General features: G+C 32.9%; 1 protein-coding gene across 3 annotated transcripts in view; it reads right to left on the bottom strand.

The window, feature by feature from the left end:
• SI (sucrase-isomaltase) overlaps positions 1 to 19,765 on the bottom strand; it is a 112,927-nt gene extending 93,162 nt beyond the window's left edge. Inside the window, exons 1-12 of one of the 3 annotated variants that reach the window (XM_027958732.2) lie at positions 19,705 to 19,765; positions 16,294 to 16,411; positions 14,941 to 15,035; positions 12,968 to 13,085; positions 12,565 to 12,674; positions 11,491 to 11,642; positions 10,154 to 10,325; positions 8,527 to 8,626; positions 7,309 to 7,421; positions 4,763 to 4,888; positions 1,991 to 2,122; positions 1,787 to 1,906 (exon numbers count right to left, since the gene is read on the bottom strand). In XM_027958732.2, the coding sequence (XP_027814533.2) occupies positions 1,787 to 1,906; positions 1,991 to 2,122; positions 4,763 to 4,888; positions 7,309 to 7,421; positions 8,527 to 8,626; positions 10,154 to 10,325; positions 11,491 to 11,642; positions 12,565 to 12,674; positions 12,968 to 13,085; positions 14,941 to 15,035; positions 16,294 to 16,411 (1,356 nt within the window). In that variant the 5' untranslated portion in view covers positions 19,705 to 19,765. Of the gene's footprint in view, positions 1 to 1,786; positions 1,907 to 1,990; positions 2,123 to 4,762; positions 4,889 to 7,308; positions 7,422 to 8,526; positions 8,627 to 10,153; positions 10,326 to 11,490; positions 11,643 to 12,564; positions 12,675 to 12,967; positions 13,086 to 14,940; positions 15,036 to 16,293; positions 16,412 to 19,704 lie in introns of those variants that run through there. The other 2 variants (XM_042234933.1, XM_042234939.2) reach the window with 2 other exon arrangements.
• Positions 19,766 to 27,881: the final 8,116 nt, after the last annotated feature.

The following is a 27,881-nucleotide window of genomic DNA, read 5'->3' as shown; positions in this document are numbered from 1 at the left end:
AGAGTAAAAAATTTTTAAAGTTATGACATTGTACTTCTTTAGGTATATGTGATCCCTGCACCACCTATATTTACAATAATCTTAGGTCTACTTGAAAGCACAGACATATTAACTGTTTGATAAGAGGAATTATATTAGTGCATTTCCAAAGGCATATGTTCTCAAGAAATTTAAGCTAAAAAGTTCTTTGTGTGTTTATTTATATTTGTGTGTATTCTTAGTCACTCATTTATGATGTTCTTGGGACTACTCCAATGGCTTTTAGTTATTACTTCATTAAGTCTTCACTAGAAATTTAGGAACTAGGTACTATTTTTATCATCACTTTACAGAAGAGGTAAGTAGTATAATTAAACTCATTTTGCTGATGAAAAAAGTGATAAACAAAGGAGCTTTTCAAAGTCACTTGCTAATAAGTAGTACAGAAGGAACCTCATATCCAATCACATATCCAGGCACTCTCATATCCAATTCCATGCTGTTAAATACTAGATGCCTCTTTATGATTTATGCTTCTTCATATTATTTTACTTACCATGTAAAATAATGACATTCAGCAAGATAAATTCAATTTAAGATGTATTGGGACAAATAATATTGTTTTAATATTCAAATTATGCATATTAGTGATCAGATCTGTCCATATTCAATAGAACAGGTCTTGGTAGTGGTTTAGACGATAAGTCATGTCTGACTCTTGTAACCCCATGGACTGTAGCCTGCCAGGCTCCTCTGTCCATGGGATGCTCCAGGCAAGAGTACTGGAGTGGGTTACCATTTCCTTTTCCAGAGGATCTTCCTGACCCAGGGATTGAACCCAGGTCTCCTGCTTTGCAGGCAGATTCTTTACCGACTTAGTTACCAAGGAAGCCCTGGTACAGGTCTTAACAAAATATATATTTTAAGATATTAATGACATTAGGGAAGGAATATTTTGTTTCCTGATGGAGCTCATAATTAAGAAAATTTTCATCAGAAATTTTAACTTTGGTGAATGTGATTAAATAAAAAGTTATTGTTAGTATAGTCTTTACTGTTGTAAATAAATTTATTTAGTCTTATTATCTTATTTAGTCTTTATTTTTGTATATAAAGTCATAATAAATATGTTTCTATAAGTTGATATTTTCTGCTGTTTCATTTCCCTTGACTAAATTACAGAATTGGAATTATCAGGTCAACATATCTACACATTATGGTTTTTGGTGTGTCTTATGAATCTGTCTCTAGAATATTTATCTTGATTAAAAATTATGCCTTTGGGAGCTAGGCATTTTCTTCACACTGCTCTTTATTAGTTCCGTGATATGAGGAAAGTTAAAATTGGAAAAGGAAAGTTAAACGTTAAAGCCATCTCAAATTGGCTTTTTTTCAAATGTAAAGTATTAAAAATAACTTTAATCATAGATATCTAATGATTTTATTGTAAAATCGTTGCACCATAAATATACACCATAAATCTTATTATCCAACATGTAAGTATTCAATTTATACATGCAATTATTTTACATCAAATTATGAGAATTGCTGTAATCAAGGTATTTATCATATTTGCATAACTAATTTCATTGCTTATCATTGAAAATTATCTGCCTTCTTATAAAAACTGCTTTAGAGATAATTGGAATATTTACCCTAAAACTTCTCTATGCAATTAAAATAGCAAATCCAGATTTGAAAGCAAGCAAATTCTCTGACACACACATACATACACACACTCAGAAACACTTGTTGCTGTACAATAGAAAATCCAAGCAACACAAATTTAATGAATATCATTATTTACCTCTCCAATAATGGCTGTAGTCCCATCTGACTCATTTACCCACACCTTTTGGGCAGTTCCCCTATCATAGGACTCATATGCTGTCCCATTCACACGTTTGTCTATGGAAACTGCAGGGTCCTAATAATAGAGAGAAGAAACTAGAAAATCAATTAATTTTCAAATGTGTAAATACTAAAATTAATATATATGTTCAGTTATTACCAAGATGATGACATATTTCTGCCCGTGGGCATGCAGATCTTGAACAAATTCTGGGAGGCCGTTAAATGCAACTTGATCATAAGTAAAGATTTTCTTGTCTTCCATATAGTCAATATCAGTGATTTGTGTGTCCTAAAAATTAGCAGAGTATATTTCAATAAACAGCACTGAACGAAACCTCTAATCACATTAACCCTAAAGTCCAAAGAATTGCTATATAAATGTAATGATTAAAAGGTAAATGAACTTAGATCTCTTTTATTTCACTAAAGACACAATGATATGTCTAATAAAGCTAGTTTGTCTAATGATTATTTACATTTGTTTAAGTGATGACCACTCGGTATGTATTATGTTATAAACACATGTATATGTACATATATGGGATCATTGTATAGAAAACAAAAATCTTCACATTAAATAAAACACATGAAATTTTATTACATTAAAAGTATACAAACTCTAAAAGTATATATGAACAATAATATAATTTTGTTCATACTTCAACATGTGTTCTATTCTAGTATAACTCATGATCAGTTCTCAAAATTCAGGTACACCTGAGCATTGTGTATGGACATAAAGTGTACTTCATCATTAATAAGCAGCTTAATAACCTATATCTATATTTGGCAAACAGCTGTGAAAAGAAGAGTAATAAAAGGCAAAGGAGAAAAGGAAAGATATACCATTTGAATGCAGAGTTCCAAAGAAGAGCAAGGAGAAATAAGAAAATTTTCTCAGTGATCAATGCAAAAAAATAGAGGAAAACAACAGAATGGGAAAAGCTAGAGATCTCTTCAAAAAAATTAGAGATACCAAGGGAATGTTTCTTGCAAAGATGAGCACAATAAAGGACAGAAATGGTATGGACTTAACCGAAGCAGAAGATAATAAGAAGAGGTGGCAAGAATACACAGCAGAACTATGCAAAAAAGATCTTCATGACCCTGACAATCATGAACACTCTCCTAGAATGCAAAGTCAAGTGGGCGTTAGCAAGCATCGCTATGAACAAAGCTAGTAGACTTGATGGAAGTCCAGTTGACCTATTCCAAATCCTAAAACATGATGCTGTGAAGGTGCTACACTCAATATGCCAGCAAATTTGGAAAACTCAGCAGTGGCCGCAAGACTGGAAAAGGTCAGTTTTCATTCCTATCCCAAAGAAAGGCAATGCCAAAGAATGCTCAAACTACTGAACTATTGCACACATCTCACACGGTAGTAAAATAATACTCAAAATTCTCCAAGCGGGGCTTCAACCATATGTGAAATGTGAACTTCCAGATGTTCAAGCTGGATTTAGAAAAGGCAGAGGAACCAGAGATCAAACTGTCAACATCTTCTGGAACATCACAGAAGCAAGAGAGTTCCAGAAAAATATCTATTTCTGCTTTATTAACTATACCAAAGCCTTTGATGTGTGGATCACAATAAACTGTGGAAAATTCTGAAAGAGATGGGAATACCAGACCACCTGACCTGCCTCCTGAGAAATCTGTATGAGGGTCAGGAAGCAACAGTTAGAACGGGACATGGAACAACAGACTGGTTCCGAATAGGAAAAGTAGATCAAGGCTGTATATTGTCACCTGCATATTTAACTTATATGCAGAGTACATCACGAGAAATGCTGGACTGGATGAAGCACAACCTGGAATCAAGATTACTGGGAGAAACATCAATAACTTCACATATGCAAATGATATCACCCTTATGTCAGAAAGTGAAGAAGAACCAAAGACCTCTTGATGAAAGTGAAAGAGGAGAGTGAACAAGGTGGCTTAAAACTCAATATTCATAAAACTAAGATCTTGGCATATGGTCCCATTACTTAATAGATGGGGAGACATTTAAAACAGTGACAGATTTTATTTTGGGGGGGCTCCAAATCACTGCAGATGGTAACTGCAGCCATGAATTTAAAAAATGCATGCTCCTTGGAAGAAAAGTTATGAGCAACTGAAACAGCTTATTAAAAAGCAGAGACATTACTTTGCCAACAAAGGTCCATCTCTTCAAGGCTATGGTTTTTCCAGCAGTCATGTATGGATGTGAGAGTTGGACTGTGAAGAAGGCTGAGCACCGAAGAATTGATGCTTTTGAACTGTGGTGTTGGAGAACACTCTTGAGAGTCCCTTGGACTGCGAGGAGATCCAACCAGTCCATTCTGAAGGAGATCAGCCCTGGGATTTCTTTGGAAGGAATGATGGTAAAGCTGAAACTCCAATAGTTTGGCCACCTCATGCAAAGAGTTGACTCAATGGAAAAGACTCTGATGCTGGGAGGGATTGGGGGCAGGAGGAGAAGGGGACGACCCAGGATGAGATGGCTGGATGGCATCACTGACTCAAAGGACGTGAGTCTGAGTGAACTCTGGGAGTTGGTGATGGACAGGGGGGCCTGGCATGCTGTGATTCATGGGGTCGCAAAGAGTCGGACACGACTGAGTGACTGAACTGAACTGAACTGAACTGATGCTACGAGTGATGGAAGGCAGGAGAAGGAGACAATAGAGGGTGACATGGTTGGATGGTATAACCGACTCAATGGACATGAGTTTGAATAAACCCCAGGAGTTGGTGATGGACAGGGAGGCTTGGCGTTCTGTAGTCCATAGGGTCACAAAGAGTTGGTCACGACTGAGTGTCTGAACTGAACTGAACTCATATTTGGCAAATATGGTAATCCTGAAAATGTCCTGCATTTATTATAATGTGAAAATATTTAACTTTATATATATTCCCACAAACCCTTCATCCTACTTACAAATGGTATGCCAGCTTCCCGATTTCTTTTTACCACTGCTTTCACTACATCAAGTGTCTTGTAATTCCAGCGACTCAGCTGGAATCCAAGATTCCAATAAGCTGGCATTGCTGGTCGTCCAATGAGCTAGAAGTAAATGGATATTTAATTACTTTCAATAATGAACATTAGAAACTAATATTAATATGCTTTTAATTGCTGTATCTCTAGTACCGATTTAAATTTAGCTACATATTTTAAACAAAGATTTTGTCGTATCTACATTCTGAAATGGATATTCTCTTAGAATTGTGTTATGAAACACTTAGCAAGTTTATGTTCAGTCATTCATCTTTTATTTTGTGTTAAAACATCAGAAAGGTAGCACTTTAAAAAGTAGCATTTATAAGTGTATTTTGCTATGCACGGAAAATTAAAGAAAAGAATAAAAGGATAGCATTAAAGATATTAGAGAACAAGAAAACTGTCCCACCACACTCCCCACTTCCTGTAGCAACAAAATGAATGAATGATACAATTCCTATTCTATTACATTTGGCACTTATTTCCTAGTTTGCAAAAATATTAATAAAATATATGCCTACAAGGCTCCCCACAAATTATTTCATAAGGTACTTTTGATAGTCACATGTAGGGCCTTGTATTCTTCCTTCCCCCAAGGACCAGATGGGCCCTTCTCCTCCCACTCTCTGGTAGCCCAAGCAGGCTCAGTGCACAGTCACAACAGGCCACCAGTGTCTTATCACAACAACAGAGTACAGGATTTTGCACTTGGATATACAAGTGCAACTGATATTTTTTTTTTCACTAAAAATGAATTATTAGGTTATATTAAAACAAATAACTTTATAGGGGAATGAACTGTGATTTCATCATGTATGTCTAAAAACTACTATTTAAATTTTTTTTTAAATACTAATATTGGGTCATTGTATTCTCTTCAATTTAAGCATTAAATTTATTTTTTAAAACTTGGTATCAAATAAAACTGTGCCAAAACTCAATATGTTTACACTATTCATAAACATGTTTCTTAAAATTTTAAAAATTTAGACATGTGATTGAAATTTCTGTGTGTGTATGTTATACATATCACATAATTTGTTTTCATAAAAGTATATAAAATAGGTGTTGCTATGTATAATATTAATTTATGTACTATTCATCTTATACTTTATATGTATATATCATCTTTAAAACATATAAAATGATCTGGTCATTCAAACGCATTAAAGTTTTCAATTTTTGGCACCACTATTGAGTTAATTTGTACAGAAAGGATAGTTCGTTCTTCTTCAAACAAGAAATACTTACTTTTGCCTAATTTCTGTCTAATTTGTTCCCCCACTGAAATTTAGCACTGATAAATAATGCTATATTCTACATGCCATTTTTTATTTAAATTCAAGACTTTGCAAGTCTACCCATAAAATGATGTATGCAACTGTATTACTAATGCATGAATGCTGCACTGGCATGTCAAACATGACTCAAGTTCAGGTAGCGCTGACCACAGACTTTACTCAGCATGTAACAGACAACTATCCCAACTAATATTTCACAAATCAAATCTTAAACTCTTTAAAAAATGTGCTGTCCCCTGTTTTGATGTTGTGACAGCCATACACAATAAATATGATGTCATATTATTGAGACTGTAACTTTTGTGTACATTTCTGAAATTCACATTTATGAACGGCAACTTGGAAATTGAAAGATTTTATAAATTATTCAACTGGGTAAAATTCTAGCTACTGTTAGTTCAGGGTTTTAGATCATAACTAAATTTTTTGATAGTAATTACTTCTCTTTTGAGATTATTCTAGGATATGGGAATTGTATGTCAAAATATTTATCAATAAAACAAGATTTAAAAAATAGACATGATTCTTAAATTTTATGTCTATAAAGATTATTTATTTTTCATGATAACACCAAGATTTATATATGCTAACAATTTACATGGGAGAAACATTTAGAATCCAGCTCAAAATAAGTCCTGAGTTCTTCACCTTTCTGAAGTTTTTCTTGGGCTCATGTACAATAGCATGTTATTTAATAGGTAAATGAAAGTTGTTTAGTTAGTATGTTTAAGGTGTAAGACTTCAGACTATGTTTTCAAAATTTGCCCTTCTAAATCTGAGTGTCAGAGCCAATTTTACTGGGATTTACCTACTGTAGATTAACAGCAAGTGTCACTAGCCCTTTTGTTAAACTCAGTTGCCTCCGGAATTCCTATCAAATGAAGATAAGATATCCCATTTTTTATCCCATATGTAACATCTCAAAGAAATTTAAATACTGAACTCAGCTGCCTGGAAGCAAGAAACCATTTGTTATCAGAAATATAGACATCTAAATATACCTAGGTGTCACTGTACAAGAAAAACAAAAATAAAAAGTATTTTCTCATGTCTGAAAAATGGTTAAGGTATAAAAATATATTCAGCTAAGGGGCCTCCAATAGCTAAACTAAAATCATTTAAATATGTTAGATGAAAGAAAGGTATGGTAGAAAAAAATTTTAAAATAGACCTGCAACACACCTCCTGATACTGTTGAACTACTTGTTCTGGTGTGTCTCCCAGAAAGATATAAAAGTCCAGAATTCCACCTATAACTCGGTAAGTTACTATTGGAGTAGGTTGGATGAAAATCTCTACAAAACAAAAATTGGAAAAGCATATGTATATAGTAAAAATGTACATAATAAGAAAATAATTGCAATGTCTACTTCAAGTACTTCACATTAATCATATAATTTTAGAGTCTTTTTAATTATTAAGATAAAATATGATATTTAAGATAAGAATACAGGAGAAAAGTGGAATGCCAGCATATATTAGGTTTATGATAGGTTATTCCAGATATTCCTTTTACAGATATTGGCAAAAGCTTCCCTAGAAAATGCTTAGCAGGGAATAAAGGATTGGTCCTTTTACAATAAAAAATATTTCTTTTTGAAGTTGCATCTCAGTATTTTAATTGAAGATTTTGTGAAAGATCATATCACAAGTTGATTTCTATAAAATAAAACTGTGAAGGTTTTAATTTTTCTATATGTTAAACATAGTAATTGTCTGGATAACCATATGGAGCACTGCTCTTGCTGGAATATTATTATTTTTGTAGTTTTTTTTAATTATCACTGATTCATCTATCAAATATAGGTATTACATTACTCACAACATTAGAAAATAAAAGGTTCTACATTGCTTGAGTTATGATGAACTGAAATATGATTCATTCTTCTCTCTTTTTTTCCCCATATATACCTTTTTTTTTTTTTTTTTAATCTGCAGGGCATATGAACTTATCTTAACAATCAAGGCTATGGGAATGGGAATAGTCATTTACATGGATACATTCAATGTTGCTCTGGAGGGAAAAGGAAGAGCTTGTATATCATAATATGGCATATTTCCCCCAAAACAGAAGCACAGACACACAAAAATCCATATCTCAGGCTCCTCTGTCCATGGAATTCTCCAGGAAAGGATACTGGAGTGGGTAGCCATTCCCTTCTCCAGGGAATCTTCCCAACTCAGGGATCAAACTCATGTCTCTTGCATTGCAGACAGATTCTTTACCTGAGACACAAAGGAAGCCCTCACTAACTATAAAACCTGCTTATAATAATTTCACATTCTAAATCACTAACAACAAAGTTTACTCTGCTATAATATATCTATGATTGGAATAAATAAAGCAGATAAAACATTTCAAGTCTCATTTAAACATATTATCAGATAAATTACTCTTACCCATTGCATTGCTGTTCATTAAGAAAACACCAAATGACTTTCCAGAAGTATCCTCAATGCACATGAAGAATGTTTGATGGCCATATAAATTATTATTATTCTGTACGGCATAAATTGGAAAATTAAAACTTAAAGTACATTTAAAATAAAAAAGTATACTTAAATGGCTTTTATGTATTCCTATCTTTTTCTGTAATTTACTCCTGCTGCTACTGCTACTGCTAAGTCGCTTGAGTCATGTCCAACCTTGTGCGACCCCATAGATGGCAGCCCACCAGGCTCCCCCGTCCCTGGGATTCTCCAGGCAAGAACACTGGAGTGGGTTGCCATTTTCTTCTCCAGTGCATGAAAGTGAAAAGTGAAAGGGAAGTCGCTCAGTCGTGTCCAACTCTTAGCAACCTCATGGACTGCAGCCTACCAGGCTCCTCCATCCATGGGATTTTCCAGGCAAGAACTGGAATGGGTTGCCATTGCCTTCTCCAAATTTACTCCTTATATTCTATAATAATTTTTTCTACTTTATACCATATGAAACACTGTAGCACAAAAGGCATTGAACTTATTTTGCTTACTAATCCATTAAGATATAAGTATATAACTATGTTATGCTATTAATAGATTATTTAACTTTCTTTTATGTTTTATGATGATTAAATGAGTTTTAATAAGCCTTTCATCAACTATATTTCAACTAAAAATAAGCTATCTGTGATAGGGTAATAGAATGTTTATATATCATGTCTCATGTATGCCCCAAGGTATTGCCAGGAATTCTAAGATGATGTCCACTTCATATAACTTTTTCAGTATAGATGTTGAAAGCTGATGAGTAGCAAAATTTATTAATATTTTTGTACCAAATGAGAATCTTTAAAACAACTGACTTATTCATTTCAGTATCACTGGAATTTTAAAAATCAGTAACATTTGACTCAAAGCAATCATGAATCAATTTAAATGGTTTTTTAACGCTATTGTATTTGTCATAAAAAACTGCATACTTTTGAAATTCAGAAATATATATACACTAATAATAACTGATGATGTCATAACAAAATATGAATAAAGTATTTTAGAAAATAAAGATTAATTCTGCATAGAGGAGTTTGGGAAATTTTCTTATGAGGTGAGATCAAATGAGCTATCAATGATATGTATAAATAATAAAAAACTAACTTCTTGTGAAAATATGTGAACCTAAGAAAGATTATCAGTTACAGAAGAGATAAAAGTAGGTATAGCTGCAGGACATGATGTCCACTAGATAGACAGACAGCACATATACAAAACCATGTTGAACATGGTAAGTGTTTGGAAGTGTTCTTATGTAATAACTAGTCCTAGATAGTGTAAGTACAAGAGTAACTGAAAAGTGATTAATAAAATATAAAAGTGAAAAGTCAAAGGAAAACATTCATAAAATAGAAATACCTTTTAAAATATTCATAAAATCTGTTGTTCACTTATTTATTTAATTTAGGACTTTGATATGAATCCTCACCCTTAAAGTAAAGAAGCTTCTGGAATATATATCACTGACAACAAAAAATAATGGTTACAAAAAGGCTAGAATTATCTCCTGTCAAATATAATTATTTTATTTACAACAAAAAATAGAGATCCTTACATCACCAGGAAGTTGATCCCGAGTAAAAATTGGCCATGTTTTCCAATACAAATCATGACGAAATCTCTTATGAATATGTTCCCCTAGACCATAAATGTATTCATTGGGAAGTCTGGCTGAGATCTGTAAATACTGGTCAGAGTATACCAGGGGACCAATGCTGGTATCAAACCTAGAGCATGAAATAAATAAAAGAGCTAAAAATATATAAAATGCTCTACTAAATTAGGATCTATGTTATCATCCAGAATATTTCATTTTAAATAGGTCAGTCTTTAGCTGTGATTACTTCTTATGAACACATGATTGTACCATAACCAGAACTTAATTTTATCAACACAATTTGCTTCATCATCAACAATATGAGTCTTCACATGCATTTCTCTCCTTTTATCTTTACTACAATACTGAAGCAGAACCACTATTATAAATTTCATTTCAGAAACGGCACAATTTGGACAAATTTACTCATGTTTTCAAGGTGACAAACTGGTAGTCAGCAGAACCAAATTTCAAACCCAGTTTTGACTTTCTACAGAGACAGAGTTTTAAAACATAGTACTATACTGGTTTCTATACCTCTATACATGTATTAAAATTAAGTTGAAAATCATTTTTCCTGAAAAAGAAAGGTTTCATGTTTTATATATATCAAATATAAGCTATGCAAAATGTCAAATAGCATTTCTTTTGTGATTTAACATAAAATCAACTTCAAGTTATTAAAATATATTTATGAAAATTAATTGCTGAGATTAAGTCCTGATCATCCAATTAATTTTTCTTGGAAACTCAAGAGCAGCAATATTGAAAGTTACTAACTTTTTTACCAGAAATGTCCTTCAAAATACATTTATAATGAAGGTATTCACATAATGTTTAAATTATTATCTATGGCTATTTAAATTTATTATGTGTAAATTATTCAATTAATTTCATACACATAATGAAAAATCCTCTAATACTATGGATATTTGTCCCTCTCTGAATAGTAACTATTTGATCCTACCAATTGAAAGAGAATATGATAGATAACAAGGAAAAGACATATAAGGTTTTATAGTTATGCAAAATATATGCAAGGCTAAAATTGCATTAGTGGCTCTCTTCAAATTTGGTTGGCCCATTCTATACTTCATATTCTGGTACATTTCATCCATAAGAAATTAAAGCTTCTTTGATATTATAATATTTAAAAACATGTACTCCCATCCTCTTTTGGAAGGAAATTTATTCTTTCTGAAAATGCCCTGAAAATGAGACTTTTGTGGTTCTATGATAATACAATAAAATTTACCAATTATTTAAACTTACATAAATATAAGATAATTACTTACAAAATTTTATTATTGCTTTTTCTAGAAATTTTAATGCTAAATGGATCATGTATAACCTCCAGATTATATAGTGGATCAGAAGCTGCAGTTCCACTAAATTCTTTTACAAACTGATGAGGAACTTCATATCTTCTATTATTTGGATCAGTGATCTGAAAATATATTTCAAAATTAGCATTATTTGATTCAAAACTGTTACTGAATTTTTCAGTTTTGAGTTAGGCATTAAATGCAAGTTCTAAATACAAAACAATAAATCTAATGATTTTATAGATGAGTTATTAATCTAGTCATAAACTTAACTTTGTTGAATGGCTATGCAAAAAATAAATTGTAAATACTCTTAAGGAATTGATAGAATTAGTTAATTATAAAGGTACTATATCAAATATAATTTTTATTGACCAATAGAAAAAAATCATGAAACTATTATTAAATATTGATTCTTAAATAGTAGATTTTTGTGAATTTAATTATTAATTATCCATGCAGTATTTTGATGATCACTCACTCACAAGTCCTGAAAGTAATTTGAATTTTGTTTTAAAAAAACAATTTTTTGAAATTGTTGCGAAAAGTTATTGTACAAAGGATATATTGTTTTTACTGCCAGTCCAAAAGACCATACTCACAAACAATTTGGTAAAGAAAGCAGAAATTAGTTTCTTTAAAATCATGACTAGAAGTGATACCAGTAAAAAGAACTAGTGAGTGTGTCAAACTTATATGGAACAATTAACAGCTTCCTTAAATTAAATTCTAAACTAATCTTTTGTCACAGTCTATAGTTCAATAACAAAAATTACTACAGTTTATTGAGTGTTAGTTCTTCTCAGGACACTGGATCAAGTATTTTACGCTGACTATACTATTAAATTCTTTAGAAACTACTGCCAGAGGAACTAGTTCTTGAGTTCTATCTGAGTAGAAGGCTCAGAGAAGTGGAGTAACTAGCCCAATAAGTTCTTTGGAATAGACATTTATTAAGACGGAAAATGTCTTGGTGGGTTAGAGGGTATATTCATAACATGCTCTTTAGTATTAACTTTTCTTTAGGAAACTCAAAACCCAAACCTTGAACCGCACACGATTGCGTGTCTGATTTTGAGTTGTGAGGAGTACGCTGTTAATGTCATTTCCAAAGAGTGTAGGTGAAGCTTTCCTTTTTAATTTGGCTTCAAGTCCTTAAAGAAAAAAAAAAAGTTGTATGAATTATGGTTTTATTTATAATGATTAATAATCACTAAATATTTTCATATTTTTTCTAATTTTATTGTAGATCTCACCTTTTCTTTTTTTTAATTTGGAAGATAGAATTGTGAAAAAAATAAGTTCTTAACATACCAAATTTGAACATTCTTGTGTACATGTTCCTATTTGATTTTATTTAAGATATTTTTCCAAAGAAAAAATGTGAATATACTTTTTTTATTCAACTTAAAATATGTTGGATCACCCCGGATAGAACACTTCTCACCAGCATTTGTTGATGTTACTTTCTCAGCATTATAGCCGTGGTTATTTACGAAGAAGCACCAAGGAATAACAGAATCATTCCATGGCCTCCAGCAGCAACCTCGAGCTGCACAAAGTGTCTGATAAAACATTTATTAAAGGAATCATAGGATTAGTACTGTTATTATATATGTTGGTCTCTATTTTTTAAACATTCACTCATTATAATAATTGTCTGAATGAATATTCTAAAAAACGTATTTCTTCAAATATGTAATGTACTAAAATATCATTTATTCTTTTGTTCCTTTCACTTTGAAGAAATGTAAATATTTGATGAATTGAATTACATCAGTGATCAATGCTCTGAGTTGTGATTTATCAAATTTACATATGAATATACATTATTGTAAGGTCATGTTATTTTCAAGATTCCTGCCCTCTAGATAGTTAATTATAGTCTGTTCTTTTACCATGTAGTCAGTGCAGAAGAACTAAAATATTTATTGTGCACCAATTATATATCAAATTGCAAGTGAGGCTATAAAGAAGAGATGGTCCTAAATTTAAGCCTAGGTGAAATGTTTAAGGTCTTTATTTCCAGATAATTTTTAGTTTGATATGATTTAAACTATTTAAACTAGTTCATATGCTAGCTGTTGCAAATAGAGGCTGCCATTACATCTAATGTATAAAGTAAAATAATAAATTCTCCTCAATATTATGATCTATATGGAAAGGTTACATGAAGGGAAAGAAAATTTATATATGTTTATAGTAAAATTTGAGTCACATGGTGATGCTGTGTGTTAACATTGGTATGATAAAAAATCTAATATTTAAGTTTAATAGTGTAACATATTTTTGTAATTTGAATACTTGTGAGCCCTTTTTCTCGGCTATTTGCCTTGAAAAAAATTTTTTTTAATCTCCATGTTTATCAGTTAATGGTACACATGTTAAATTCTTTCCCATTTTTAACATCAAATTAAAATAGCATCAGGTACACATATACACAGGGGCTTCCCGGGTGGCTTAATGGTAAAGAATCTGCCTGTAAATGCAGGAACCACAGGAGATTCAGGTTCAATCCTGGGTTGGGAAGATCCCCTAGAGGAGGAAAAGGCAACCCACTCCAGTATTCTCACCTAGAGAATCCCACGGATAGAAGAGACTAGCAGGCTACAGTCCATGGAGTCGCAAAGACTCAGATACGACTGAGCAACTGGGCACACATACACACACACAGGCACATGCATACATGTTATAAAAAATGATAGTTCAATGGGAACTGAGCATTTTGGAGGGTCATTACCTAACAGAATCTGGAGCGTGTGTGACTTTTGATATAAACATCACAAGATGGGAATACACACATACACACCTTCACTCATTGACCTCTTAATCCCATACAAGTTATAATGACTAAAGAAGAGTCAATTTAGGGTTAAGTGAATCCATTTATTTACACTTAATTTTCTCCAGCTGAATTCCTTCTCCCCAAATAATAAAATAATAAATGGTTTTAAAAATTAAAAAAATAGTTACAAGAATCAATGTTACTTTATTTTCCACAGATTCTTCTTGTTAATGTCATCATCACAAACAATTTAAAATATTTAAACTATTTAAATAGTTACACTCTATTTTACACTCTATTAGAGTGTAGATATTCTTTCTTAAAAGTTCTATATTTATCGAAGGTCACACTTTTTAAGCAGTAGTTTGAGTGGATAGAATTTCATAAAGAATTGTAAATTTAACAATAGCTTTTTAAGTATGGAAAAATATTAACTTGCTATTTTGAATTGAAGTACAGAAAAGCAGAGTCAGTAATTTCCATTATCTCTCATCTGTTCATACATAAATAAAAAGAAATACAGCCTAATTAATGGCTATACTTTTTAAAATATGGAATATATCCAATAATTATCTTAATATAATTATCATACTATATATCTATTCATAGAAATATAAAAGACTTTGGTTGCAGACCTGTGTGGGAGATCGTTCTGGAATGCAGTTTATTCTCTGGTTGATAGGATCGTTCAACATGCTTGGGCATGTGCCTCCGGTTGAATCACTGATTTCTGAGAAAGAAACAGGTCAGTAAAACAAAACATGGTTTTAAATTTGCTTTTCAAATTTTCAAGTAACAAATACATTGAAAGTAAACACAAATATATATATATATATATATATATAATGAAAATTTTAAAAACCCCTACAAATTCAAGTCCTAATTACCGAAAGGAAATTATCCAAACAATATTTAAACCTGTATAAAGCCCTTTGACTGCTCCTTAAGTGAATCAAAGTACATTCACAGAAGGTCTTAAAAGATAGACTCAAAAGGAAGCAAAATGTTTCCTGTACCATACTCACAAACTGTGTTTTAGAGATGAAGAAAGAAGATGGAGAAATATGTATGGGGAATATGTATGGGGAATATATATGGGGAGAGGATGCAAAGAAGGAGACAAGAATTAGAGAAGAAAAAAAGGTTAGGAGGAAGAAGATACTTAAACAGAAGAGAAAGAAGAGAATAGCAAAAAAAGCAAAATCCCAGCTCTGTATAATAAAGAGGGACTTTCTAGGGACCAGAGATGGGGAAGATAAATTTGATTGCTTCATAATGTAGCAAGCTTTCAGTTTACTAGAAGATTATAAAACAAGGCATAAGGCAGCAGAAAACACTAACTATTGTTAGAGTATAAGATAATTTGCAATACATTTTTCACTTCTGATTTAATCAGGAGAGAATGAGGAAGAAAGAAAAAGTAGATCAGGTGGATGAAAGTAGCATGCATCAACTTTAAATTAGGATATAAATATTCAGGAAAAATGATAAACACTTCAAGCCTGTTTCACCTCTCTCTGTTTCTCTCATATGACCTCACTCTTAAAAAAAAAAAAAAAAAAAAGTCTATGACAAAGAGGTTATCCCCTTAAATTTCCTAACCCTGACTGCAAGTGTCTGAAAGCTAGAGCAAAACCCGACTAATGAGATTTCCTGCTAGTTAGAAGAACCTCACTGGTAACTATAGAAGATTACTGTGTTGTTTATTCATATTTTGTTTCTTTTGCCTATTTGCTAGTTCTAAAGCAAGGCCATTAATATCAAAGCATATGGATTTCTTAATTGCAATGACACTTCATTGAAATATCTGTAATATAATGGATAGAAAAAGTTGGAGTAACTGTAACCTACCTGAGATCTTTCTTGAAGTATTTCATCTCATATAGATCTCATATATGTTATAAATTACTTTTCAACATCCATAATTATTATAGAGTAAACTTTATCTCAACTTACTATAATGTATAAATATTTTAAATATTATTTACCTTCAACAGCAGGTGTCTTAGTTGCTAAAACAACAACAAGGGCAATAGCTATTATTGTAACTATAGCAAAGAGGACAATCAGAGTAATTTCTAATCCGGAAAATTTCTTCTTTGCCATCTAAAGAAAGAAAAAGAATATACATTTGAAATGTAGAATATAGAATAAATGACCATAATTATCATAAAATTATGTATTTTTTCTACTAAGCATAATGCAAGCAGAGCTCCAGACAGCTCTAACAGTTTACAATGTAAAATAATGCACATTTGCAAAAGGGTAAACAACACATGCAATTTCAAGTAAAAAGACAGAAGTAGCGATGAACATTATAGTAGTACACTGAAATGAAAATATAAAAGGAAAAAAATTTCCAGGAGGGATTAGTTGCTGTCTCATTTTAGAGCATTTTTCAAGTCAAGGAAAGCTAATACTTATATTGTGTTCCTAATTCCACAACAACTGTATGAAGGAGACACTGTTATTTTATGAACTTCAGGCTTAGAGAAAATATTATCTTTTCAAAGTCAAAAAACCCAGTTCTTCCTACTATAACTATTGCTCTGCAATTCCAGCACTACTTTCTTATAAGGATATCATGGAAAAGTATGGGCTTCCCTGGTGGCTCAGAGGTTAAAGCTTCTGCCTGCAATGTGGGAGACCTGGGTTCGATCCCTGGGTCGGGAAGATCCCCTGAAGGAAATGGCAACCCACTCCAGTACTCTTGCCTGGAGAATCCCATGGACGGAGGAGCCTAGTGGGCTACAGTCCAAGGGGTTCGGTCACGACTGCGCGGCTTCAAAGTTAAAAGTAAAAAGTATGGAAAAGTATATAAATATAAATATGGGGCAAATAAAATAAATATAAACATATAAAAGAATACAAATATAAAATGTAGAAAATACATATATATAGGACACGTACACACACACACACACACACACACACACATATATATGCTATACATTTAGGAGCTGTTGCTTTAAAAAAGCATTTAAACTACATGATCACCAAATTCCGCTCTCAAATAGCAAAATATACCAGACTCTCAAATCAAAAATGTATTTATTTCAGATAATATGTATTTGAGTTACCGTCCAGAGATGCCTAAATGTAGGTAGAGAAGAACTCTTCTCTTGTAATTATCTTAAAGCCTATTTGTTTAACTTAGTTTTGATCATAATCTATCTCTCCTTGTCTTTAAGCTTCCACGATTTTTCTATATTTTATATTGCTATATGTTTTAATTTGATAGAATACACTTAGATAGAAATTAAGAATTTTCACAGTAAGTTCTTTTATAAATTGTGGTTTTAAAATCAATTTTTGGTGTTTTTCTTTCTGGCTTACTTCACCAATACAGTGTACTAACACATATATATGGAATTTAGAAAGATGGTAACGATAATCCTGTATGCGAGACAGCAAAAGAGACGCAGATGTACAGAACAGACTTTTTGACTTTGTTGGAGAGGGAGAGGGTGGGATGATTTGGGAGAATGGCATTGAAACGTGTAATATCATATAAGAAACGAATCCCCAGTTTAGGTTCGATGCAGGATACAGGATGCTGGGGGCTGGTGCACTGGGGTAACCCAGAGGGATGGTATAGGGAAGGAGGTGGGAGGGGGGTTCAGGAGTTGGAACTTATGTACACCTGTGGCGGATTAATGTTGATGTATGGCAAAACCAATAGAGCATTGCAAAGTAAAAAAAAAATAATAATAATTTATATTGAAATGTAAAATAATAATAGTAATAATTAAATGAGTTAATATTTATAAAGTACTTAAAACAATGCTTGGCACCTAGTAAGCAGCACATAAATTTTATTAATGAATAAAATAAAGAAGCTCAATTATCAAAAATAAATAAATAAATAAATAAAATCAATTTTTCTTTTTGCACTCTTATACTCACCCTTTCTCCTCTGTCTATGTCAGTTCATATACTGAGCTGTCTCGATCTAAAAACTTTTTTTCTCTCTTCCATATCTTTCTACCACAATAAAGCACTCAACAAGTCTTGCTGATTCTACTTCCGGAATAGTTTCAGAATTTTACCCTTATCTCCAACAATGAAATATTTTTTCTGGATAACATGCGTTAGTACATGCTATTTAATCTTTCTTCAATTCTTCCACACCAGCTCTTCTAGTTCCAATTTACACCCAGTTCAAATACTATATCATCTGTGAAAGTTTTCTTACTTTCAGAAGCAGAGTTAAACCTATTCTCTTCCCATTTTACAACAGTATATAGTATATCTATTGCAATTATTTAAGCACGTGTTAATTTCCTCCATTGTACTGTCACATTCCTAATAGCAAGAATCATGAAAGTAGTTCAGATCCTAACATCAAATTAGTTTAAGCTCAATTTTAAAAATATATCTTATGATTGAAAGTTGAAAGATTAGCACTCAGTTTTAGCTTATGATTTTCTATTATAGATATGAAAGCTGTTTATTGCATCAGTAATCTTCAGAACTTGAATGAATGTAAGCTAAATTTAAATAAAGCAACATGATCTAAAAGGCTGTTTAGAAAATGAATCCCGGTTGCTCAAAGTTATGTGAGAAACAACAGAAATGAATTTAATGTTTAACTTGAAATAAGTTTAACTCTCACACAAAGTAATTTCATTTTGAGATCAAGAAGCCAATAAAAATGACTGTTCTTTTCTTTTGTTAAGGGAAATCTAAAAAAAAAAAAAGCATATTGTCATGAAGCTAACCCTCTTTAATTTAAATAAATCAGAACAAAAATGTACCAAATTAAATTATTTACATGAGTACTTATAAATGATTAGTACTAAAGTTGTTCATAAGCTGTAGGTGGTAATTACAGTAATTGTATTTTGGATTGCAGTAATTTTAAGCAAAATAGTTTTGGAGAAATTATATATTGATGCCCATTCTCTGTATATTTATTTTCAAAATGAGTAATACTTACTACTAATTTTAAAGATCACTAATGACTTGTCTTTAAAGAAATTTGCTAGAAAAGATTTGAGTGTTTTATAAGTGTAGCATTCCATCCTGTATATATTTTTCTTAAATATATATTTAACATGGCTACAGTATTTCTCTAAATTTCAAAATATATTTTATCTTTATTTTCATCTATATAGAACAATTCAACTAAACTTTCTATCATTCTACGTGGGTCTGACAATTTTAATGAATAGCTGGGCAAAGAAAATATTCTTCTATCTTTAAAACATTTTAGAAGTGTTTTTTTCCTGTTTTAGTACAAGGGGCTATACATTTAATATGGAAAATGAAAATATGTTATCATTGCTATTTTAACCAATTGAAGATAGACAGGAATACCGTTAACATGAATTAAAGGAATACACACACAATTACTTGAAAACTCAAATGTAACAAAGAAATATGATAGGTAAACTTACCTTATTTCATACTCTGTTCTTTCTGCTCTGCTGTACCAGAGTTGAATAAGGCTGCCAAAGTAATGATCAGGGAAAACTGCTCAGCTATAAATTGAGCTACTCATAAAGTTTTATTGCACTCTCACCAGCTTATCAGTATTTAATAAACTTCTGTTCAATGTGCAATCATAAAAAAAACTTAACCCTGAAAACTGTTGTGTAAATCTCTCTCTGGGAATCTAGGTTAAGTAATAATTGTGCTCTCAGATAGTTTTTGATTTCTGGAAGCTATGAAGTAGCCTAAGAACATAAAAGTACTTATTTATAGTGTTTATTTCCCTTTTCAAAATTGTATGTCTTTTACCATATAGATGCTGTTTCATTTACTGTTTTATACATTGTGCAAAATTTAAACTCTCACTGGAAAGTTGAAACATACTTGTAAGCTAGGATTTGAAAAACACTTGTAGGAAATGACAACTGGCTGATAATTTTTCATAAAAGGCAATGATTAAATAAGTAATCTCCTGTGTCTTGTTATTAAACTTAAAGTTGAAGAACTAACAAAATCCCTAAGAATAAAGTGTAAAAGTATAGATATATAAATAAGTAGCACAGAAATAAAATCAACATTTTATTTATTACTTATAGCACTGATTTTATTATCAAAAATTATTGCATAAATACTTAACTTTTCAAACAGGAAAAATATAGGATATCAATTATTGCACTATTGGTTTAAGCTAAAATAATGTTTAAGGACAAAGGACTTGAAACAAGAGCCCTGCATACACATACCAGCTATAACACATATGTCTGAGAAACTCTGGGCACATTTGTTAATTTTCTTCAAGCCTCAGTCTCTGTATCTACAAATTAGAAATAAAAACACTTACCCATAGGGTCATTATAAGAATTATGTGTGCTCACATAGTCCATTATCATTATTACAGCTCTGCTACCACAGAGTACAATTTGACTCTGAAATGGTTAGTACGAGTTCTACATGTAGTCAGGGCACTACATTTTCAAAGGAATTTATATTAAAACAAAGTGGTCACACAGAGTAGAGTAACTAGTTTCTTGAGGCATCCTGAATATGAGTTTAAACAGAAACAGTAAAAGAAGTATACACATGGATTACTCTTAAGACCTTGGGAGATATAAAGGAGAATTTCTAGTACATAAATAGCAGTGATATAGAAATAAGAGTAAAGTGATTTCCTCTCAATTCACAAAGCATATAATTATTTAAGTGGAAAATCTCATTAAACCAACTGAAATCTTTTAGAACCAAGAGGTGAGTGGAACAAGATCACAGGATAAAAGCTTGATATACAAAGGTCAATCATGCTCCTATAAAACAACAATGAATGATTGGACAATGAAACTATAACACAGACATACAGGTAGATAGAAATAGATATACATATTTAGAGAGATATAAATGAATGGGGCTTCCCAGGTCAGGCTTAACTTCTCTTCTCTTCTCAGTTAGTCTGATTTTCTCTTTATTTCCCTAAAGTATTCATCTACCACTTCCCAGCAAAATAATGCAACTTGTTTTAATCCCAGTGCAGTATTCCAATAGCACCTACTGCCTGGAGGTAGAGATCTAAACTTCTTAACTTTATATTTACACTCTAAATTTTGCGTTTGCCATTTCATCTGACATCTTCAGTGAACCCACTCTCCTGCCGTAACTACCAGTTAAGCTCTTCCACTTTCTCACTCTCACACCTGTGCTTATTTGGTCCAGAATCTGGATTGCCCTTCTTCAATGCAAACTCTATCTATCTTTCTAGTATCAGTTGACATCACTTTTCTACCAAAGGGACTATTTGAATTCTTCTAGTTGTCCTCAAGAACATTAGTTAATGTCTCCCCATTCCCCTTCATAACAATGTATTTTACAATTGTGTTACAGTACTGCTTTAGCTTATATATTACCACTATCCTTACCCTAAGGATAGCAGTAAGCCCTGCTTCCTTGGGGCTTCCCTCCTAGTTCAGTCAGTAAAGAGTCTGCCTGCAATACAGGAGACCCAGGTTTGATCCTGGGTCAGGAAAATCCCCTGGAGAAGGAAAATGCCACCCACTATAGCATTCTTGCCTGGAGGATCACATGGACAGTGAAGCCTGGCAGGCTACAGTCTATGGGGTCACAGGAGTCTGACACGACTAAGCACACACAGCACAGCATGCTTGATTATATTGCCCAGGTGAGACTGAGCACACTTCGCAAGGACAATGACTTTTTCACTTAATTCACAACACTGCACACATTTTATGGAGCAAGATATAGCAGTGACTGTACATTGTATATCTATATCAGTCCTCCCTTGTCAAAGTTCACCAGCAAAAAACCATCAGGAACATGACTGCATTCAAACAAGGAAGGGCAGGGTGTCTCAGACAAAGTTGGCACAGAATTTGTACTTACACTGTGTATGTGCATGCATGTTCAATCTTATTCATTCCATTGACCCAGGGTTTAAACCCAGGTCTCCTGAGTTGACAGGCAGATTCTTATATTAAGCTTTATATTAAGGGACTTACATTAAGCGGACTTATATTAAGTGACTTTTATTAAGATATAATATAATATATGCCATGCCATGCTAAGTCGCTTCAGTCGTATCAGACTCTTTGCAACTCTATGGACTGTATCCAGCTAGACTCCTCTCTCCATGGGATTCTCCAGGCAAGAATACTGGAGTAGGTTGCCATTGGCCTCCTCCAGGGACTCTTCCAGACACAGGGATTGAACCTATGTTTCCTGTGGCTCCTGCACTGAAGGTAGATTCTTTACCACTGAGCCACTGGGAAAGGCCCAATATAATATATATATATATATATATATATATATATATATATATATATGTTACCTGGACTTATATTATGGGTACTAAATTGCTTGAGTCATGTTCAACTCTTTGCGACCCTATGGACTCTAACCCACCAGGCTTCTCTGTCTATGGGATTCTCCAGGCCAGAATCCTAGAGTGGGTTGCAATACCCTCCTTCAGGGAATTGAACCCATGTCTCTTAATCTCCTGTACTGGCAGGTGGTTTCTTTCCCACTAGCACCATCTGGGAAGTCTGAACTTATATTAAATGGCCATTAAAAAGAAATCAGAGAAGAGGGAGGAACTATGCCTAGATTGGATAATGTCCAGGAGTGAAGATAATTCAGTAATTAAGAATCTTTATCCTGGTACAGGAGGTGGAAAGAATAAAATGGAGGTGGGGAACGTCACTGGTAATACACTCATAAGTCAATTTTTGCAACAATATGGCCTACTTAAAAACACTGTTTATCAGTCTTACCAGCAGCAGAGTCAGTTTTTCAGTTTATCTTTTTCCTGTTTTATTCTTTTAAGGCAGAGTCCCCTAAATTTAATAAAGTACACACATATCTATCTACAGACTACATTTTCTAATCTCTCAGATTAGAAATTAAAATTAAATCATTAAAATTAATGATGTAACTAAATTATATTAATAGTGAGATAAGACCAGAATTCATGCATGCAACTTTCACATTACATTTTTAAGAAGAAACTGCTTCCCCCCATATCCTCTATTTAATTCTTTCTATGAGCCAGACATATATTGGTCTTGTAAGCCAGCTTTGAGCATGTATCCCCAGTAGACAAGAAGTTAGGAGAGATTTAAACTCCTGGATCACCTTGTGGACCAGAAGAACCTATCTACTCTGGATCATTAAATTTTCTCTAAAATGTTAAATGGGAAAAAATAATTTGCTTTAAATCGCTGAAGATTTGAGCATCTTTAGTAGAGCACTTTATATACATCTAATACATATGGTAAGAATAGACATTGGCTACTGAATTATAAATTCTAATGATAAAATGTTAAGAATATCCACTATAAATCAAAAGATTGCTAGTTGGATTTTGTGTACTATCTGTGACCTCCTTTGGCCTTCAGTTGTGTGGCTGCATTCCTATTTTGGGGGGAAAGATTTTATTTCTGTCAAATTTGCACTCTTGAAATGTGAAGAATGATTTGGATGGGAAGGGCTGGGTCATTTTGAACATAAGTTCTTGAAGAACTAGTAAGGTAATTTTCAAAATAAGTCATTTAGGACTTTTCTGGTGGTACAGTGGATAAGAATCTGCCCTGCAATGCAGGGGACTTGGGTTCGATCCCTGGTCCAGGAAGATTTCACAGCATGTGGAGCAACTAAGCTCATGTGCCACAACTCTAGATTCTACAAATTACAACTAGTGAGCCAGTGTGCTGCAACTACTGAAACCTGCACAGGTAGAGCCCATGCTACACACAAGAGAGGCCACCCTAACGAGGATCCGCCACACTACAACAAAGAGTATCCACACTCACCGCAATAAGAGAAAGCCAATGCATAGCCACAAAGATCCAGACTAGCCAAAAAAAAAATTAAAAATAAAATTTTAAAAATGTCAATCATCACTGGAAAAAATTGACATGATAGATTATCAATTAAGTTCCAATTATATGATGTAAAATATATTTTGTCTGTGTAATACCAGTCTATGCAGTTGACATAAAACTGGAACAACTAATAAAAATGAATGCCTGAGAGTAATCTAATTGTTATTGTATTTATGGCAAATATCATTGAAACTATATAAATATCAAAATAGTTTTTGTATTATGAAAACTGGCCTAAAGTTTCCAACTTATTAATAGCTTTTTTGATCCTATTTCCATATTTTGATTCTAGGCAATCTTTGGTAGGAAAAAGTACTTTTTGATGATGGAATATTCATTCATATTTAAGTAAACAGACTATGATTTATTTCAAATGGCTACTAATGTATATATTCCTGAAATAGAAGTTTGATGCGTAACAGTAAAGAAAAAGAAAAATAAAGTGACTAGAGGATGCTCTAAGATGAATCTGATCCCCTTAGCACTGAAAAACTTACTCACTTTAAATAAATATTTACCAGAGACTTAAAGTCATTTTTCTTTGGCAAATAAAATAAGAACACTGAAGCCTTCTTAGAATCCAACTTTCTAAATCTTTCTGAAGTAATTTCCACATTAAGAATAATCAGTAAAGTTGCATAGAACTCTATGTCTAATTCTGTGGAGGTTTCAACAATGACAGTAAGTTTTCAATGACACATGAACTAAACAGTTTCTTATTTCTTCACCCATAATGTAATATTTATTAGCTGAAATATATTAGCTGGCAATTACTAATAGGGAATTTTAAATAAATTTAAATATAAATTATTTGAAAGTAATGAAGTAGCCCCTATGAGTGAGCATCTCCAAGATGTAACCATTCTACACGTTCAGTTAAAATTGCATCAGATATTTTCCAATATTCATTTTAGTATTCACCCATATCAGAAATAGTTTCATGAAACATAAGTTTTTTAAGAAGAAAATATAGACTCAAAGCTCATTTAACTCATAAGTTTTCCAAGACAATGAGCAACCATTGAACTAAGAAATTCTGCCCAGCTCTAATACTTACATTCACTAAATTCTGAGATTTTTATGACCAGTCTAATCCACTGATACATTACCATATGCCAGCTTTGCATTAAGGAGAATAAAGTGATGAATGGTATTCCCATTTCTATGCTCACTGCCTCATAAAGTATGTGAGACTTTGCACTAGGTACAAAAGTCTTAAGTTATGAAATTGTTTATGACACAATAGGAAAATTGTCTAATTAAAAAGAGAAAACAAACCAGAGTTAAAACATTTATATTATTAGCAAACTTCTCTGATGTTTTCAGAATATATAAAATGAGCTTATAATACAAATACTGTAATTATTTCCCCTAGAATGTCTGAGAATCTATACCCACAATATAAATTCAAACTAATAGTTGGGGTTAATTTTGGGTTTGAATTACATTACTTAAATTATATTAACAGAAATTCTAATCCAAGAAAAATACATGTGTTGTATGTTACCTATAATATACATATCTGATTAACTGTTCTGCTCTTTCCCAAGAAGCAGAGGAAAATGACTCAAAATATGTAATGCCTTGGATAGCCACAAGTTTGCCAGCACAAAACTGAAAACTTGTACCAAGACATACTTTATCAGCTTCTTTCATGAACACTGAGTTGCTAAGGAATTCTATTTTATGACAGGTCAATTTTAACAATATGATTTCTCAAAAAAAAGTTTATTTATACTTCAGAATGTGGACTTCTGCCTGAAATATAGAAATCTGGAATGATCATAATGATATCAATTTTAAAACAACAAAAATCAGTTAACCTGAAAAACCACAACTTTTCTTGAATTCATTGGTAACAGGTAAGATTAATAACTTGAAACTGAAGTTAGAAGAGTGCAAGGAGACACAGAACACATTTGCTTAACCAAATTACATGGACACCAATGTCACACAAGCCAGTAAGGAAAATTCAGCTAAAATTTGTACTGAATTGCTAGAGGTTGAATGTGGCTCATATCAGAATACCCCTGAAAGCCAAAGACAAGGGATATTGTACCTATTTACAGGCTCGTTTTAAAAGATTCTTTTTAATATGGGCCATTTTTTAAGTACCCCCCGCCCGCTTTTTTTAAACTTTTAATTTTGTGTTGGAGCACAGCTGATTAACAATGTAATAGTTTCAGGTGGACAGCAAAGGGACTCAGTAACAAGTATACATGTATCCATTCTCCTACAAAGTCCCCTCTCATCCAGGCTGCCACATAACATTGAGTAGAGTTCCCTATGCTACACAACCTTGTTGGCTATCCATTTTAAGTATAGCAACGTGTACATGCTTATCCAAAACTCCCTATCTATCCCTTCTGCCTATCCTTTCCCCCTAGCAACCATAAGTTAGTTCTCTAAGTCTGTGAGACTGTTTCTGTAAACAAGTTCATTTATATTTCTTTTTAGTTTATGCATGTAAAGGCTATCATATGATATTTCTCCTTCTCTGACTTACTTCACTTAGTATAACAATCTCTAGGCCTATCCATGTTGATGCAAATGGCATTATTTCATTATTCTTTAATGGATGAGTAATATTCCACTGTATATATGTACCACATCTTCTTTATCAATTCCTGTGTTGATGGACAATAAATGACTTTTCTTATGCTGAAATATTTTCCCTCTATACCCACTTCCATTCAGTTCTGTTCAGTAGCTCAGTTGTGTCCAACTCTGTGACTGCATGGACTACAGAATGCCAGGCCTCCCTGTCCATCACCGACTTCTGGAGTTTACTCAGATTCATGTCAATTGAGTCAGTGATGCCATCCAACCATCTCATCCTCTGTTGTCCCTTTGTCCTCCCACTCTCAATCTTTCCCAGCATCAGAGTATTTTCAAATGAGTCAGTTTTTCACATCAGGTGGCCAAAGTATTGGAGTTTCAGATTCAGCATCAGTCCTTCCAATGAATATCCAGGACTGATTTCCTTTAGGATGGACTGGTTGGATCTTCTTGCAGTCCAAGGGACTCTCAAGAGTCTTCTCCAACACCACAGTTCAAAAGCATCAATTCTTCGGTGCACAGCTTTCTTTATAGTCCATCTATCACATCCATACATGATGTGTAAGGAAAAACCATAGCTTTGACTAGATGGATCTTTGTTGGCAAAGTAATGTCTCTGCTTTTTTAATATACTATCTAGGTCGGGCATAAGTTTTCTTCCAAGGAGCAAGCGTCTTTTAATTTCGTGGCTGCAGTCACTATCTGCAGTGATTTTGGAGCCCCCCAGAAGAGTCTGTCACTGTTCCCATTCTATTAAGTGGCTTTTTTTTTAATCATGAATGGTGGCTTCCCTGATGGCTTAGCTGGTAAAGAATACACCTGAAATGCAGGAGTCTTGGTTCAATTCCTGGGTTAGGAAGATCCCTTGGAGAAGGGTAAGGCTACTCACTCCAGTGTTCTGGCTTATAGAGTTTCATGGATTGTATAGTCCCTGGGGTCACAAAGAGTCAGGGAAGACTGAGCGACTTTCACTTTCACTTTCATCATGAATGGATGTTGAATTTTATCAAATGCTTTTCCTTCTCTTGAGACAATCATGTGGTTTTTGTCTTTTCTTTTGTTGATGTGGTATATCACATTGATTGATTTGCCTATGCTGAACCATCCTTGTGATACTGGGATGAATCTAACCTGGTCATGATGTATGATCTTTTTTATGTATTGCTGGCTTTGGTTTGCTAATATCTTGTTGATAATTT

Source organism: Ovis aries, chromosome 1 (assembly GCF_016772045.2).
Source record: "Ovis aries strain OAR_USU_Benz2616 breed Rambouillet chromosome 1, ARS-UI_Ramb_v3.0, whole genome shotgun sequence".
NCBI classification, from domain to species: Eukaryota; Metazoa; Chordata; class Mammalia; order Artiodactyla; family Bovidae; genus Ovis; species Ovis aries.
The sequence above is the reverse complement of the archived record's forward strand: the minus strand, read 5'-3'. Positions and strand labels throughout refer to the sequence as shown.